The sequence below is a fragment of the Rhinopithecus bieti genome, unplaced genomic scaffold (assembly GCF_001698545.2).
Source record: "Rhinopithecus bieti isolate Rb0 unplaced genomic scaffold, ASM169854v2 scaffold_1014, whole genome shotgun sequence".
Taxonomy (NCBI): Eukaryota; Metazoa; Chordata; class Mammalia; order Primates; family Cercopithecidae; genus Rhinopithecus; species Rhinopithecus bieti.
In genome coordinates, this window is record NW_016803499.1 from 4,940,166 (window position 1) to 4,956,988 (window position 16,823).

At 47.5% G+C, this 16,823-nt stretch overlaps 2 protein-coding genes, 1 long non-coding RNA gene and 1 pseudogene across 3 annotated transcripts in view; 3 read left to right on the forward strand and 1 right to left on the reverse strand.

Moving 5' to 3' along the window:
- Positions 1–626, forward strand: part of NADSYN1 (NAD synthetase 1) — a 45,280-nt gene extending 44,654 nt beyond the window's left edge. Inside the window, exon 21 of the mRNA XM_017887247.1 lies at positions 401–626. Within this exon, the coding sequence (XP_017742736.1) occupies positions 401–451 (51 nt within the window). The 3' untranslated portion in view covers positions 452–626. The remainder of the gene's footprint in view (positions 1–400) is intronic.
- A 6,644-nt stretch (positions 627–7,270) lies between these two features.
- Positions 7,271–8,722, reverse strand: LOC108538930 (zinc finger protein 195-like; annotated as a pseudogene).
- Positions 8,723–12,039: 3,317 nt separating this feature from the next.
- On the forward strand, positions 12,040–15,979 carry LOC108538933 (uncharacterized). Its single transcript, XR_001888232.1, has 3 exons — positions 12,040–12,117; positions 12,328–12,392; positions 15,569–15,979. It is a non-coding gene; the product is annotated as an uncharacterized LOC108538933 (long non-coding RNA).
- Positions 15,980–16,568: 589 nt separating this feature from the next.
- The window catches only part of LOC108538125 (keratin-associated protein 5-8-like), a 1,565-nt gene continuing 1,310 nt past the window's right edge, over positions 16,569–16,823 (forward strand). Inside the window, exon 1 of the mRNA XM_017885973.1 lies at positions 16,569–16,822. Within this exon, the coding sequence (XP_017741462.1) occupies positions 16,569–16,822 (254 nt within the window). The remainder of the gene's footprint in view (position 16,823) is intronic.

Genomic DNA, 16,823 nt, shown 5'->3' on the forward strand with positions numbered 1-16,823 from the left:
GGCCACCTAGGACAGGAGAGAGAGCTACCCCAGCTCTGGCCTCTGTAGTGGGAGGTGGGGGCTTGGCTTCCACCAAGATGCACTCAGGGGTGAGCTCCCTCAGATCAGGAAGGGGTTCAGACGCTGTGCAGCCAAAAGAGTGACACATGTAGGAACATCAGAGACAGATTCAGGTAAAGGTGGAGACACTGCCCTGCTGCCGTCTGCGGTGACAGCTGTGCGTGTGCTGGACCCGCCCCTCCAGGCTTTTCCAGCGCACACTCCCAGCATCCGGTGGAGACTCTGGTAATTTACTTTTTCACCTCTGGGACTTGTGACCTGCTTTTGGTGTGTGCCAGTGTTTCGACAGCCCCACAGTCTGTCCTCGCAGGGCTGTGGTGTCACAGGCCTCTCTTTCCAGGTGCTACAGCTTGAGAGGGCAGCGCCACAGTCCCTGGACAGCGTGGACTGAGGCCAGATCCTTCCTGGAGGCCTGCTGTCCTCGGGGACCCCAGCACCTCGTCACCAGCATTGCTGGAGCCAAGGGTAGGAGCCCAGAACTGCACGGCACATCAGCCGAGAAGGAGGGAACTTTTCAGTCAAATTCCTCAAAAAGAGGCTGGAATAAAGCCTGGGCTTAAAAAGAGGCTGGAATCCAATGCATGTGGTTTTGACCTCCCGCCAGCGTGTGCTTCCCCGTGAACTCTGGCACTCTCTGATGGAAGCCGCCTGGGTAGGAGAGGTCCAACCACCACCCTGTGTGGCATCTTTGCTGCAGGAACAAGAATGGTGGCTCCCGGGCAGGGAGGGGTATCATGAGCAGAAAATGAAGGAGAGAAGACCTCCTCTCCCACCCGTATACACCGTCCTGTCCTGGATTCCAGAAGGTTCTGGGGAGATGGTCCCCGCAGAGCTTTCTTCCTGGGAGTCTGGGGACTAGTCGGCCTTACTCCTGTCATGTGGGAGAACCACCCCATCTGGGCATGGGGCCAGGTGTGGGGCAGGGGCGGGGCCCTGTGGGTCCCCCTTCCTGTTCGTCTTCCTGCCATTCTGGGCACCTTGGTCTTTTTATGGAATGGGATGAGGAGCGGCTCTTCCATCCTCTCCAGAGCTCCCCTTGGTCCTGGAACCCTCTCTCCAGGGTAGCCCCAGGGAGTCTCAGCCTCCCATCCTTGCAGGGTGAAGATGAGATGAAGATGGGTGCACAGGCCAGAGCCTCCAGGAGGGTGGAGTGGATTTGGGGTCTGTGCTGCCCACCGGGTGTCCGTCCTTTCTCTCCCCCATGCCCGGCCCCTCTGCCTGGAACACTCCTGCTTCCCAGCCTCACCTAGAGCCCCACACCAAACCCAGGGCCCAGGCCGGGACACAGACCACAGCCAAGGGTGAATTTCCCAGGAAGCGACTGGGGGCCCTGGGCTGGGGTACAGGGAGTGATCCTCTCACCATGCTGCTTCTGCAGGTCTGCGCGGCCTTTCTTCCCCTGTCCCCGCTCTGTCTCCTCTCACTGGCCAGCTTTCCCTAAGCCAGGCTATAGATTTCCCTCTGTCCTGGGCCAACAGGGAGCCTTCTAACTGTGATGTGCCCGGTACCGAGGTGGCCCCCAGCAGACCCTGTCCCTCCCAGTGTGCTGCCACTGGGGATGACCCCCAGGGGGTGGCTGCCCGAGGCCTCCTTGGTCCATCCTGATCTCACCGTCTCTAGGTCATAGCAGTACTAAGTGGCGTGGTAGCAGAAAGTGGGGGGCACTTGGCAGGTGCTGTCGGGATAGCAGAAAGTGGGGGGCACTCGGCAAGTGCTGTCTGGATAGCAGAGAATGGGGGGCACTCGGCAGGTGCTGTTGGGATAGCAGAGAGTGGGGGGGGCAGGTGCTATTGGGATAGTAGAAAGTGGGGGGCACTCGGCAGGTGCTGTCTTCATAGTAGAGTGGGGGGCACTCAGCAGGTGCTGTTTGTATAGTAGAGAGTGGGGAGCACTTGGCAGGTTCTGTCTGGATAGTAGAGTGGGGGGCACTCGGCAGGTGCTGTCTGGATAGTAGAGTGGGGGGCACTCGGCAGGTGCTGTCAGGATAGCAGAAAGTGAGGGGCATTCAGCAAGTGCTGTTTGTATAGTAGAGAGTGGGGAGCACTCGGCAGGTGCTGTCTGGATAGCAGAGAGTGGGGGGCACTCGGCAGGTGCTGTCTAGGAATGCTAGACAGGCAAGGGAAGAACACCTCAAGTGAGCATGCGCACAACTCCAGTAAACACACTGCGCATGCTCCCTCCCAAGCGCCGGCAGCCACCGTGCATATGGTTCGCGCTCCCCAAGGGAGGAATCCGGGAACCGTAATGCAGGACCCCGGAAGCATGGCGACCCCACGTCAAAAGGTCAAACCACGCACCTGACTCTCAAGTAGCCTGCTGGGCCCTCTTCCAAATGTACTTTCCTTCCTTTCGTTCCTGCTCTAAAGCTTTTTAATAAACGTCCACTCCTGCTCTAAAACTTGCCTCAGTCCCATGCCCCTCAGTGGAATTCTGTCTTCTGAGGAGACGAGAATTGAGGCCGCCGCATACCCCTGTGGATTCGCCACCGGTAACAAGAGGTGAAACCAAGGAGAGAGATGGCAGGCACGGTGTTTTCTCCTTTACTCTCCCACCGTAACAATCATCGACACAAGATTTCTGTGACCAAACGTGGGCTTTATTTTTCCCTCACACTAAGCAGTGGGCGCCAGCTGGGTATCCTCTAATTCAGTTCTGACACCATCTACCCAGAGAAAGCACATTGAGAGCTCAGTTCCCAAGACTGGACCCCCCCCCCCCCCAGCCACACACACACACAAAACAGTCGCAAGTCCGGGCCTCCAGAACCTCTGACCTACCAGCTTCAAGTTGGGGTTCCCATGACCCCCTCATTAAGCTCACAGAACTCAGGGAAATGCTAATGTCTAGCAGTGTATTATAGAGGATATTGCAAAGACTATAGATGAAGAGCCACGTAGGGTGAGGCACAGGACGAGGGGTGCGGAGCTTCCATGCTCTCCCCAGGTGCCACCCTCTAGGACCCTCCCTGCACTCAGCTACCCAGAAAAGCTCTCTGAACCCAGTCCTCTTGGGTTTTCTTTCTTTCTTTCTTTTTTTTGAGACAGAGTCTCGCTCTGTTGCCCAGGCTGGAGTGCAGTAGAACGATCTCGGCTCACTGCAACCTCTGCCTCCCAGGTTCAAGCAATTCTCCTGCCTCGGCCTCCCTAGTAGCTGGGATTACAGGCACGTGCCACCACGCCCAGCCAATTTTTTGTATTTTTGGTAGAGACAGGGTTTCACTGTGTTAGCCAGGATGGTCTCGATCTCCTGACCTCGTGGTCCGCCCGCCTCGGCCTTCCAAAGTGCTGGGATTACAAGCGTGAGACACCGTTCCCCGGCCCCTCTTGGGTTCTCATGGAAGCTTCGTGCCATCACCATTCCTTCCCCCAGGGCATGGGGTAAGTAGGGGTTACTGTCTCGGGTCTCAAGACCCACAGTCAACAAGGCAAGGGACCATCAGAGTGGAAGGAGCGCAGGAGGACACCAGAGGCTGCCCCTGAGGCTAAAACGTTCAATAGTCTATTAGGTTGCTGCAAAAGTAATTGCAATAACTTTTGCACCAAACTAGTAACAAAAGACTCACCAAGTCTGTGGGAGTTATCAGCTAGAAACCATGGACAAAAAATATCACAACATCAAAACAGTGTAAAGTGCTATGTATACACAAGTTATTTAGTGCAGTGGAGTCCCATCTCACAGTGGCTGGGCTTCCAAAAATTAGCTTACCACCATGCCTAGCTAATTTTTGTATTTTTAGTAGAGACAGGGTTTCACCATGTTGGCCAGGCTGGTCTCGAACTCCTGACCTCAGGTGATCTGCCCGCCTCAGCTTCCCAAAGTGCTGGGATTACAGGCATGAGCCCCCGCGCCCTGCCCATTCAAAATCTTAAATCCACAGAGGTCATTCTCTAATTGCTCCACTTACACTCAAAAATACATCTTGATAACAGCATACATTATGCTATAAGTGTTTTACAGAAAATGTAAATTTTTTTAGTTACCATAAACTCTCCTAAAAAATTATTTCAGAATACATTTTCTCTTAAGACATTTCAAAATTTGACATTTCTTAATACAGTGCTTACCATATACAACCCACTGGTATTAATGTTTTTACTATTCAAACTAATGTTATAGTAACCACTCTGTGTTAGGACTTAATAACATCTACCTTTTACCAATAAATCCAGACAGTGCTAACTGACTGACTGAATCTTCTGGCCTGCAGACAGTGCACGCCTCTTGTCCCAATTAAGTGATCCAAATGTATTCATGGCTATAAATGACCTTAAACACTCCAGTGAAAGCCATTTCTCACCACATTAGAAAATTCCAAACCTCTCTTCAGAACCTGCAAAGTGCTGTGTGGAGTGATGTGGGGTGGGGAAAACAGTGAGAAAGGTGTAGCCGTAAGACAGGCAAAGAAGGGCTGTGATCAATGCATAGTTAGGGATGAACAAAAGGAGACGGCAGAGAGCTGGAGATTATTAGAAAATGAAACAAGCGAATTCCTCTTCGTAAGTTTAGAGAAAGCCAGTTGTGTAGCCTGGGAGCAGATGTCCTCTCTCCACATACAAAATTAATACCATTTCTTCACCATGGATGTCTTCAGTCTCTAACTTGAAAACACAAACTTGCTTCAACAGAATTATTTCTAATTATAAGAAATGTTATTTGCCAGCACTATATTTGTTTACTTCTTTTACATATCAAAATAACCCAATAACTTACGAAGCATCCCCAGTGTTTACCTGAACAAACTGCCCAATAATGTAAATAAACCCAACGATATCAATTATAAAAAGTAAAAGAACAATAACTAAAGAAAAATTGGCTTAAATTGGGTTCTTTAAATGAAATCACTAAATAAAATGTACGAGTTATATAAAATATTACTTAGTACACTCATTGTGAAATTGCTCACATCTGAAAATGATTTGGGGAGCATCACTAAGGTTTATGTAAATTCTTCTTCTCATCCCTGGGCAGGGCATGGAAATAATGCTGCGTGAACAATGGGATAGGGACATTTGATATGAGGTCCAGCATGAATAAGAGGCAAGTAAAAACAGAGGGTTTGCATGAGGAGATTCCGAACCAGCAGCCAGAATATTTTACAGAAATGAATTCAATACAAAGGAAAGAACAGAGATTTCTTTCAACATCTTTGAGGTTTATAGTTTTCTATAGTAAATAATCATGTCTATTAAAATTATCTGTTTTATCCAATCCTGCTATTTTCTTTGTGGTCTGTACCTTCAAACTAGGTAGACACCAACACTCATACAAACACAATTACTTGCTCCATAATTCTCTTAAACCTAAAGTTCATCTTTATTGCGTTTGCTTTGTTCTCTTTTTTATTTTTATTTTTATTTTTTTTTTGAGACAAGGGCACGCTTTGCTGCCCTGGCTGGAGTGCAGTGGCATGATCATAGCTCACTGCGGCCTTGATATCTCCCAGGCTCACATGATCCTTCCGCCTCAGCCTCCTGAGTAGCTGGGACTGAAAGCGTGCAGCACCACTCCCAGCTAATTTTTTAAAAATCTATAGTAGAGACAAGGTCTCACTATGTTGCCCACACTGTTCCCAAACTTTTCAGCTCAAGTGATCCTCTTACCTTGGCCTCCCAAAATGCTGGGATTACAGATGTGAGTCCCCATGCTCAGCGTAGTTTATCTTTACAGTAATATATTTGTATATTTAACTCCATGTGAATCAAAACTAAAACTCTCCGTGTGTTTTGTCAGGGCAGAATAGTTGTACATCCAACAAAAAATATTGGAAAATAAAATACTCAGAAATGTATGTATTTTATTTAAACTCCTGTATAATCTTTATTATAGCAATAATGGTGACTGTAGTTACAAAAAAAGTATAAAAAACTATGGGAACAATATTCTTCAAATTACTTGCAGTCAAAAAGGCACTGGGAATAGAGATCACTGGAGATGCTGTTCCACTATGCCACCCAATAGCATATTGTTACCCCCTGTTATCAACACCCTTGAGTAAGGCGGAATTGGTTTTTGGTAGGATAACACTTTATTTCATGAACTTAACACATTTAACACAATTGTGTTTAATTAAAAACTAAGTTCACACAGAATCTTATAAAACATTTAAAAATTTATGCTATATTATCTTCATGAAATACTGGTAAAACCAATGATTTATAAAATTCAAAATGGTTCCCTCTTCCAATAATGCAGAAGAATCTTCCTACCTCATGAACCACTTACAAGTATGTAAGACAACCACAAAGAGCCTCTTGATCAAGATGTTATTCATGCATCTGACATTTCAGAGCCTTTCGCCTTTCATGGACAAGTGTATCAGTGATGCACACCTAATGTAAAGGGATTTCTCATATTTCTGATGCAACAATAAGAATTGACTGTGTGTTTTCACATCAGAACTAGAAATGAAGACATAGCATCAATCAGAACTAGAAATGAAGACATAGCATCAATTGAGAGTTGAATTACATCAATATTCACTTTTCAAAACACTTAACATTCTTTCAATGCAAAAAAGTACATTTAGAATGTAATTATAACTACTAAAAATCAATCTCCTTTTTTTTGGAGACAGAGTCTAGCTCTGTCACTCAGGCTGGAGTGCAGTGGTACGATCTTGGCTCACTGCAACTTCCGCCTCCCAGGCTCAAGCAGTTCTCCTGCCTCAGCCTCTGGAGTAGCTGGAATTACAGGTGCACACACCCAGCTAATGAATGATCTGTTTTAAGTCTAGATGAGTCTGTAGACTCAACACTCTGATTCGGCATCTTTTCTGAATGTGTCCGTGCCCTATTCCTTTCTCTCTTGAATCCTCCAGTGTTTCCGTAGACTTGATTTTGCTTATTTTTTCCATTTACTGCATTTGTAAAATATCTTTTAGTATGAACTCTGGTGTTTTCTAAGCTACGGTTTCTGAACAAATGTTATTCCACATTTATGACACTTGTAGGATTTCTCTACAATACAAATTCTCTGAATTTGAATAAAGTTTAAGCAGCTGATGCAAGGTTTCCATCTAGTATAAAACATATTTCTAATTTTTTTTCCAGAAGAAATACTCTTTGGTCCTCTGGAAACTTATATTTCATGAAAGGTCTTTCAACAGTCATTACATTTATAATAACTTTATTAAGTCTGAACTGTGATGTAAAGTAAGATGCAAGCAGACACTAACAGCTTTGCCTATTTTTATATTTGTTTATTTTTTTTCTCAAGTATGAATGCTTTCATGTACAGTCAGGTGTGAGAACTGGGTGAAGGCTTTGCCACATTCTTCACACTTGTAGGGTTTCTCTCCAGTATGAATTCTCTTATGTACAATAAGGTTTGAGGACTAGGTCAAGTTCTTTCCACATTCTTCACATTTGTAGGGTTTCTCTCCAGTATGGGTTTTCTTATGTTTGGTAATATCTGAGAACCACAAAAAGACTCTGCCACATTCTTCACATTTGTAAGATTTCTTCCCAGTATGAATTCTCTTATGTACAATAAGGTTGGATGACTGGGTAAAGTTCTTTCCACATTCATCACATTTGTAGGGTTTCTCTCTAGTATGGGTTTTCTTATGCTTAGTGAGGTCTGATAACTGCTTAAAGATGTTGCCACATTCTTCACACGTGTAGGGTTTTTCTTCAGAATGAGTTCTCTTGTGATTAGAAAGGCTTGAGCAAGTTCTGAAGACTTTCCCACATTCTTCACACTGGTGGGGTTTCTCTCCGGTGTGAATCCTCCTGTGTTCACTGACGTGTGAGGACTGCGTATAGGCTTTCCCACATTCTTCACATTTGTATGGTTTCTCACCAGTGTGAATTCTCTTAGGTTTAGTAAGGTCTGAGAACCATTTGAAGATGCTGTCACATTCCTCACATTTGAAAGGTTTCCCTCCAATCTCACATCTGTGATGTTTGGAAAGACTTGGACTTGGGCAGTTTTTCACATTTGGAGAGCTTCTCTCCAGCAATAATCATCTCATGATTAGAAAGCCTTGAGCAAGAGAGAAAGACACTGTCACGCTCTTCACATTTGTGGAATTTTTCCACAGCACCATGTTCCTGATGACCAGTAAGGTGGGAGAGCTGTTTGAAGGCTTTGCCAAATTCTTCACATTTGTAATGTTCCCCTGCAGTGTAAATTCTGTTTTTAGGAAGGACTGAGCAAGTTTTTAAAACGTTGTCACATTCTTGACATTTGTAAGGTTTCTCTCTAGTGCAAATGTTCTCACGTTCAGTAAAGTGTGAGCAGTGGTTAAAGGTTTTGCCACATTCTTTACATTTTGTGGAATTTTTTTCCAGTGTGAATTTCTGATGTTCAGTTAAGAATGAGAACATTTGAAAGGATTTACCACATTCTTTGCATTTGAAAGGCTTCTGTCTAGCGTGAATTATAATATGTCTATTTAAATTTGAAGAATTATTAAAGATTTAACACATTTATTACATCAAAAGATTTTGCTATGGGTAGTTGATGAACATTGCTTAAGTCCATTATAATCTTCTTTCTGCAATTTACACTCATCTACATTTCCCCAGTCTTTCCTCCAGTGGAAACTGTCAAGGCCGGAATTTCCACATCCTCTCCATATTGATTTTGGGAATGCATCTTGTATGCCCTGCTCTGGCAAAAGGTCTTGGGTGATATGAGAAGACATAGCTGAAAAAAATAAATAAATAAAAGTTACCCACTTACTAGACACAGATGAATACACTTTATGAATCTAATCTATAAAATAATACTGAGTACATTAGCAAAACAGCATTAAAAATACCACAGGCCCTACTTTTCTTTATAAACATGTAAATGTAAACATGTATTATCTGAAAAAGATAAAATTGTAAAATGATAATATTATAACTGTGTTACAGTTGGGCATTGGGGAATATAGAGTTTCAATGACCAACCTCAGTTCACACTAAAAAAAAAAATAACATTTTGAAGTAAAATAACTAGATTATCTTATATTTGGGCAGATGCTTAGTGTTCGGAGAAAATTACTGAGTATAAATTTCTGTAGACTCCCATTTGAAACCTCTCTAGGAATCGAAATCATAAAGCAGAACACACAACATCTGTTTACAGGACTTCTGGGATTTCTGAACCAAACACCATCACCAGGCCTCTCGCACATTTCAGACACAATGCGAAAAGGGAAATTAGAAAACATGTCGCATAGAGATCCTCAAACATAGGCAGGTGCAAGCATGTTCCCAAAAGCAGTGGCACAGCAAGCAGTGAGAGCCACACAGGCCCTTCCTCGCCAGGAGGAGGACTCTGATTTTCACTGTCACCCTTATAAAGGAAAATCACTAAACAGGAAGCGGAGTCTGTAGAAAGTTTAAGAGAATGAGACAGAAGACGCTCCTGGGGGCAGCAAGAGAAAGACCCCCGGGCTCTCAGAACCGCCCCTGTCCGCTTTACCTGCTTGGCGGTGCCTCCTGCGGCCGGTTCCTCGGAGCATCCACCTGGGCAGGGCCCACGTCCTCCCCCTCCCCGTGCCAGCCTGAAGCCCCCGGGGCAGCCTGGGTTTCTCCTTTTCCTCTGGATCTCCAGGGACTGCGCGGTCCCTGGGGTCCGCTGGCGGGGAATGAATGAGTGCATGAATGAATGAGGAACCGGGTGGCCATCTGGGTCTCAGTGTCTGGGGGAGCGGTGGGGGGCGTCCCCTGATGGACCCGGCTCATCAGAGTCACTCCTGGGGGCTTCCCTTGGGGTTGGCACAGGGCAGGTCCCCCCCGTCTCAGGGCCGCTTCCGTGGGGAGGGTTCCCGAGAAGCGGAGCTTGGGCTGGTTTTTAGGGGGTAACCCACGAAGGCTCCGCCTGTCCGCCCGCCCCCCGGCCGTTCTGGGAACCCCCCGGCACTGGAACCTGCCCAGCACCGCCCTGGAGCCCCGGCCTGCAGCCTCCTCCGGGCCTCGTCTCCCTCCTCCCGGGGACGCTGCGGGGCAGGCACCCGGCAGACCGCGGGACCTGACTCCCTCCCCTCCCCTCACGGTGGGGTCGCGGCTCTGGGGGCTCCTGGGACCGCTGTCGGACCCTCAGCTCTGTGGCCGGGGAGAGGAGCTTTCGGGGCCACAGTCCCAGGGCGGCACAGACGGGGCGGCTCCACGGCTTCAGCCACAGACGTTGGTTTCCTCTGTTCTGGGGGTGGAGGCCTGAGGTCAGGGAGTCTCAGGGTTTGGTACCTTCCCAGGCCCCTCCCGGGCTGGGGGCGGGTGTCTCCTGCGCCCCCGCGGGCCGCCCTGTGTGGGTCTGTGTCTCCGCTCCCCATGGGGACCCCAGTGAGTGGGGATCAGGCCCACCCCGGGGACTTCATTGAAACTGAATGACCTGTTCAATGGCCCCACCTTCAAATCAGGCCCCGTCCTGAGGGCCTGGGGACCAGGCCTTCCACGCAGGGTAGGGCACACGCTTTAGCCTGTCACACAGGATTCCCTGGGCCCCTAAGCACTGCAGCCAGGGTGGGCTGGAACTGGGTGTGGCAGAGAAGGAGATTGTGCCTGTTTTGCCGGGTCGCTGCTGGAGATGTGTCCGGCACTTCTTGATAATGACTTTAACTCATTTAATCCTCAAGGCAGCTGCGTGTTTTTCGTGTCACAGGCACAGAGGGGTTAAGTATGAATCACTTGCCCGGAATGGCACAGCTCCCAGTGCAGAGATCAGATTAGCCAAGGAAAAGGAACTAAGTTAGGGGTCTTGACCTTGGCCTGAGAACCACAAGTGAGACACCGGGAGAACTGCCGAGGTCTGAAACCGCCTGGAGAACCGTCCTGGGGGGGAGTGAGTTGGGGGTACTCAAGAGTGTGAGCTTTGCTTCTGAGGCGATGAAACGTTCTGTAACTGGTGATGGCGATGGGTGCACAGCACTGTGAATACACTAAAAGCACTGAATTGTATGCCTTAAGTGGGCAAATTGTGTGGCATATAAATTGTATCTTAACAAAGCTGTTACCAAAAAAAGAAGAGGTATCAGAGAGGTTGGGGAGTGGTGAAGCCATGGTTGTGCTGATGGACTGAGAGTTCTGGTGAGATCAAAGCATTGGAGAAAGAGAGCTAGGAAGAGGAGGGTGGCTGGAAGCGGGGTGCATGGGACAGAGCCCGGTGGGGTGCCCTGCTGAGAACATGGTCACAGATATCACCACAGGGGTGAGGAGTGGGGAAGGTTCATTTACTTGTGTACGGAAATCACTGAGAATTAACCTAGAAATTGTGTTGGAAAAAGTAGTCACAAGCCAGAAGCTAAAATCAAGAAGAAATTGGGAAGAGATTGGCAAGGCATGCCAGCCTGCACATAACAGAAACAGAGACGGAGGCTCTGGAAAAGACGGAGTGGGATAGGCTGGTGGTGACAGGAAGAAGATATTACCCATCTTCTGGGACCAGTTCCCAAACTGAATGCTTGGACTTGTCAGTTTTCTTACTCGATTCCTTTCTATCCCTACATTTTTTGTGTCTAAAGATGTCCCCAATTCTGAAAGTGAGATCTTTAACTCTCCCTCCATATTCTTTTATTTTTATGATATGTTTTAATTTTTATTTCGTGGCTCACTGCAGACTCAATTTCCCAGGCTCAATGATTTTCCCACCTAAGCCTCCTGAGTAGCTGCAACTACAGGTGTGCACCAGTATGCCTGGCTAATTTAAAACAATTTTTTTTTCTAGAGACGATGTCTTCCTATGTTGCCAAAGCTGGTCTTGAACTCCTGGGCTCAAGTGATCCTCCTGCCTTGGCCTCCCTGGATTACAGGCACTCTGAGATTCAGGCATGAGCCACTGCCCTCGTCCTGTTTGGTGTTTGGTGCTTTGACCCTAAATCCCAGCTGCCAACTTGCTGCTGTCTGTTCTTTTCTTTTCCTTTCTATTTATTTTATTTTATTTTATTTTATTTATGTTTTGCTGTTATCCATCACCCTTTTTATGTTCAACATGTCTCTATCACTTTGTCTTAGGTGAACTACTTGGAAACCGCACACCACAGCCTCTGTTTTCAACAGAGTTCAGTCACCTCTTGAGGGCTCTTCTGATTCTTATCTCAGTAGACCATCTCCTCAAGGATTTCTGCAGGTGAGTACGTTGGTGACATGATGCTGTATTCTTGGGTGAGTACACTGGGGACATGTTACTGTATTCTTGGGTAAGAATGCTGGTGACATGTTGCTGTATGCTGGGGTGAGTACACTGGTGACATGATGCTGTATGCTTGGGTGTGTACACTGGTGACATGTTGCTGTATTCTTGGGCGAGTATGCTGGGGACATGCTGCTGTGTTCTTAGGTGAATACACTGGTGAAACAATGCCCAAGAGCATGGCCAGGAGATTTGAGGAGCAGACACATCTGGTAAGCAGACTTCAGTTTCTTTTCAGTAATGTGCCCCCTTATGCTCTCCTCAGGGTTTAGCATGCATCCCTTAAACAAAGAAAGTAGCCTCATATAAGTAGTGGTTTGGTGACTAGAGTGCCTCAGTGTGTTATTGCTGCTATAAGAAAAATACTTGACCTGGGTAATTGATAAAGAACAGAAATGTACTTTCTCATAGTCCTGAAGGCTAGGAAGTCCAAGATCAAGGTGCTTGTGTCTGGTGTGGGCCTTCTTACTGTGTCTTCACATATTAGAAAGCAGAAGGGCAGGAGAGCATGAATATGCTGTCCTCACATGGCACAGAAAAGGATGAATGCCCTCCCTCAAGTCCTTCTTGCATGCAGCACTAACTCATTCCAAGTACCTTTTGTTAGGCCCCACCTCCCAACACTCTTGCATTGGGGGTAAAGTTTCCAATACATGAATTTTGGGGAACACACGCAGACCATGGCACAAAGGAACCTCTTTCCCTACATGCAGTACAACTGAGCAAGGAGCCCAACTGAGAAGCTGGAAGAAGCAGCCTAAGAGGAGTGAACGCTCTGTCTGGGGAAGAGAGAAAACAACAGCAGAGAGACTTGTGAGATTTTCAGAAATAATTGAGTAGGGGAAAAGATTCCCCACAAACATCAAGATGAGGATAGATTATTCTTATTTGGATAGGAAAGGAAAGGATATTGTCTGGGTGCACTGGCTCACACCTGCAATCCCAGCACTTTGGGAGGCCAAGGCAGGAGGATCACTGGAGGCCAGGAGTTCAAGACCAGCCAGAGCAACATGGCAAGACCCCATCTCTACAAAAAGTTTAAAAGTTAGCTGGGTATGGTGACACACGCCTATATTCCCAGCTACCTAGGAGGCCAAGGTGGGAAGATTCCTTAAGCCCAGAAGTTTGAAGCTGGAATAAGCTGTGACCACGTCACTGTAATCCAACCCAGGTGACAGAGGAAGACTTACCTAAAAAAAAAAAAAAGTGATCCCCAGTAAAATAGTTTGGATGCCTCCTCCAAATCTTATGTTGGTGAGGCCTGTTGGGAGGTGTTTGGATCATGGGTATAGATTTTTCACGAATGGTTTAGCACCATCTCCTTGGTGATGAGGAAGTTCAAGCAAGATCTGGTTGTTTAAAAATGTGTGACACTGACTGGGCATGGTGGCTTATGCCTGTAATCTCAACACTTTGGGAGGCTGAGGTGGGCAGATCACCTGAGGTCAGGAGTTCGAGACCAGCCTGACTAACAGGGAGAAACCCTGTCTCTACTAAAAACACAAAATTAGCCAGGCATGGTGGCACATGCCTGTAATCCCAGCTATCTGGGAGGCTGAGGCAGGAGAATCACTTGAATCCGGGAAGCAGAGGTTGCGGTGAGCCGAGTTCATGCCATTGTACTCCAGCCTGGACAACAAGAGCAAAACTCCATCTCAAAAAAAACAAACAAATGTGTGGCACCTGTCCCTCCACCGGCTCTGTCTTTCTCAGCTGTCACCATGTGGCATGCCTGCTCCCGCTTTGCCTTCCACCATGAGTAAAAGCCCCCTGAGGGCCTCACCAGAAGCTGAGCAGATGTTGGTGCCATGCTTGCACAACTTGCAGAACCATGAGCCAATTAAACCTTTTTTCTTTATAAATTACCCAGTCTCAGGTATTTCTTTATAGCAACACAAAAAAGAGCCTAATACAGAAAATTGTACCAGGAGTGAGATGTTGCTATAAAGACACCTGAAAATGTGGAGGTGACTTTGGAACTGGATAATGGCCAGAGACTGGAAGATTTTGGAGGGCTCAGAAGAAGAAAGAAAGATGAGGAAAAGGTTGGAACTCCTTTGAGACTGGTTAAATGGTTGTGTCCAAAATAATTACAGTGATAAGAACCATGAAGTCCAGCCTGATGAGGTCTCAGGGAAATGAGGAACTTACAGAAAACTAAAACAAAGGTCACATGTGTTGTGCCTTGACAGCGAGCTTGACTGTATTGTGTTTCATGCCCTAGGGGGCTCTGAAGCTTTCTACTTACCAGTGGTGACTTAGGATATCTGGTGGAAGAAATTTCTAAGCAGCACAACATTCAAGTTGTGGCCTGACTGAATCTAACGTCGTATTCTCACATGCAAGAGCACATACATGAATTAAAGTTGGAATTCATATTTAAAAGGGAATCAAAGTGTAAAAGTTTGGAAAGTCTGCAGCAAGGCCATGTGGCAGAGAATGAAAAAAAGCATTATCAGGAGAGGAATCCAAGCAGGCTACAGAGCGACCACCTGCTAGAGATATTAGCATGACAAACAAACAAAACACAACCCAAGTGCTAATAGCCAACACAATGGGAAAAGACTTCAGATGCATTTCAAAGATGTTTGAGACAGCCCCTCTCATCACTGACCTAGAGGCCTAGGAGGACTGCATGGTTTCAGGGGCTCAGCCCAGGCCCTCACTGCCCTGCACTGCTCCCCACACATAGGCTGCTCCAGCTCCAGCCTCAGCTCAAAAGACCCCAAATATAACTCTGGCTTCAGAGGATGCAAGCCATAAGCCTTGGTAGCTCCCATGTGGTGTTAAGCCTGTAGATGTGTAGAGTGCAAAAGTGAAGGAGGCTTGCGATCCTCTACCTAGATTGCAGAGGATTTATGAGAAAGCCTGGGCACTCAGGCAAAAGCCTGATACAGGGGCAGAGCCCACACAGAGGATATATACTAGGGCAGTGTAGAGGGGAAATGTGGGGCAGGAGGCCCACATAGAGTCCCCACTGGGGCGCTGATTAATTGAGCTGTGGGAAGGAGGACACCATCCTCCAGGCCCCAGAATGGTAGAGCCACTGGCAGCTTACATCTTGAGCATGGAGAAGCTGCAGACACCCAACTCCAACCCATGAGAGCAGCTGCGGGGGGTGAACCCTGCAAAGTCACGAGGGTGGAGTTCCTCAAGACCTTAGGAGCCCACCACTCACCCCAGTGTACCCTGGATGTGGGACAGGGAGTCCAAGGACATTACTCTGGAGCTTTAAGATTTAATGGCTGCCCTGCTGGATTGCAGACATGTGTGGGGTCTGTAGCCCCCTCCTTTTGGCTGATTTTTCCCTTTTGGAATGGGAATGTTTACCCAGTGCCTCTACCCTCATTGTATCTTGAAAGTAAATAATGTGTTTTGGTTTTCACAGGTTCATAGGTGGAAGGAGCTTGGACTTTGGACTTTGGACTCGATGTTGGAATCAGTCAAGACATTGGGAGGACTGTTGGGAAGAGATGATTCTATTTTGCAATGTGAGGACATGAGATTGAGGGGTCAGGGGTATAATGATATAGTTGGGATGTCCCCTCCAAATCTCTTGTCAAAATGTAATCCCCAGTGTTGAAGGAGGGGCCTGCGGGGAGGTGTTTGGATCATGGGGGTGGATCCCTCATGACTGGCTTAGTGCCACCCCCTTGGCGATGAGTACCTTCACTCAGATCTGGTTGTTCACAAGTGTGTGGCCCCTCCTCACCCCTTCCTCCCACTCTCACCATGTGGCGTGCCTGCCCCTGCTTCACCTTCCGCAGTGAGGAAAAGCTCCCTGAGGGCCTCCCCAGAAGCCAAGCAGAGGTGGGTGCCATGCTTGTGCAGCCTGCAGAGCCATGAGCCATTCTAACCTCTTTCCTTTGTAAATTACCCAGCCTCAAGTATTTATTTAGAACAATGCGAAACTGAGACTGGCATGAGTAAAATATAAAGACCATGGATAACTTTTGAAATCTAAAAACATAAAATTAATATTATCTGGGGGAGTCAACACAGGAAAGATGAGAGCACTTGGGCAGAGGCTGTTGCCCATTGGTCACATGTGGTCAGCAGAGAGCAGGTGACCAGCACCCTGGGGCTTTGCAGGAAGCACCAGACAGCCTGGAGCTGAGGTATTAATTGTAGGGGCCAAAACAAATGGGAAAAAAGACAAATTTAGCACACAAAGAAAGCAGATGCTCAACTGAGCCAGGAGGAAGTCACTAGCAAAGAGGAAAAAAACAGAGCTCTGGAAAAATAGTGTAAACAGTCACAAGGAAGAGACCCTGTATCATGCCTGACCTCTGGACAGGTATATAAAGAGCCCAGGCTCAGGGAGCTCCACACCTGCACCTCCCTCTCATCTGCTCCTCTACCTGCTCCACCCTCAATCCACCAGAACCATGGGCTGCTGTGGCTGCTCTAGAGGCTGTGGCTCCGGCTGTGGAAGCTGTGGCTGCTCTGGAGGCTGTGGCTCCGGCTGTGGGAGCTGTGGCTCCGGCTGTAGGGGCTGTGGCTCTGGCTGTGGGGGCTGTGGCTCCGGCTGTGGGGGCTGTGGCTCCGGCTGTGGGGGCTGTGGCTCCAGCTGCTGTGTGCCCGTCTGCTGCTGCAAGCCTGTGTGCTGCTGTGTGCCAGCCTGTTCCTGTTCCGGCTGTGGC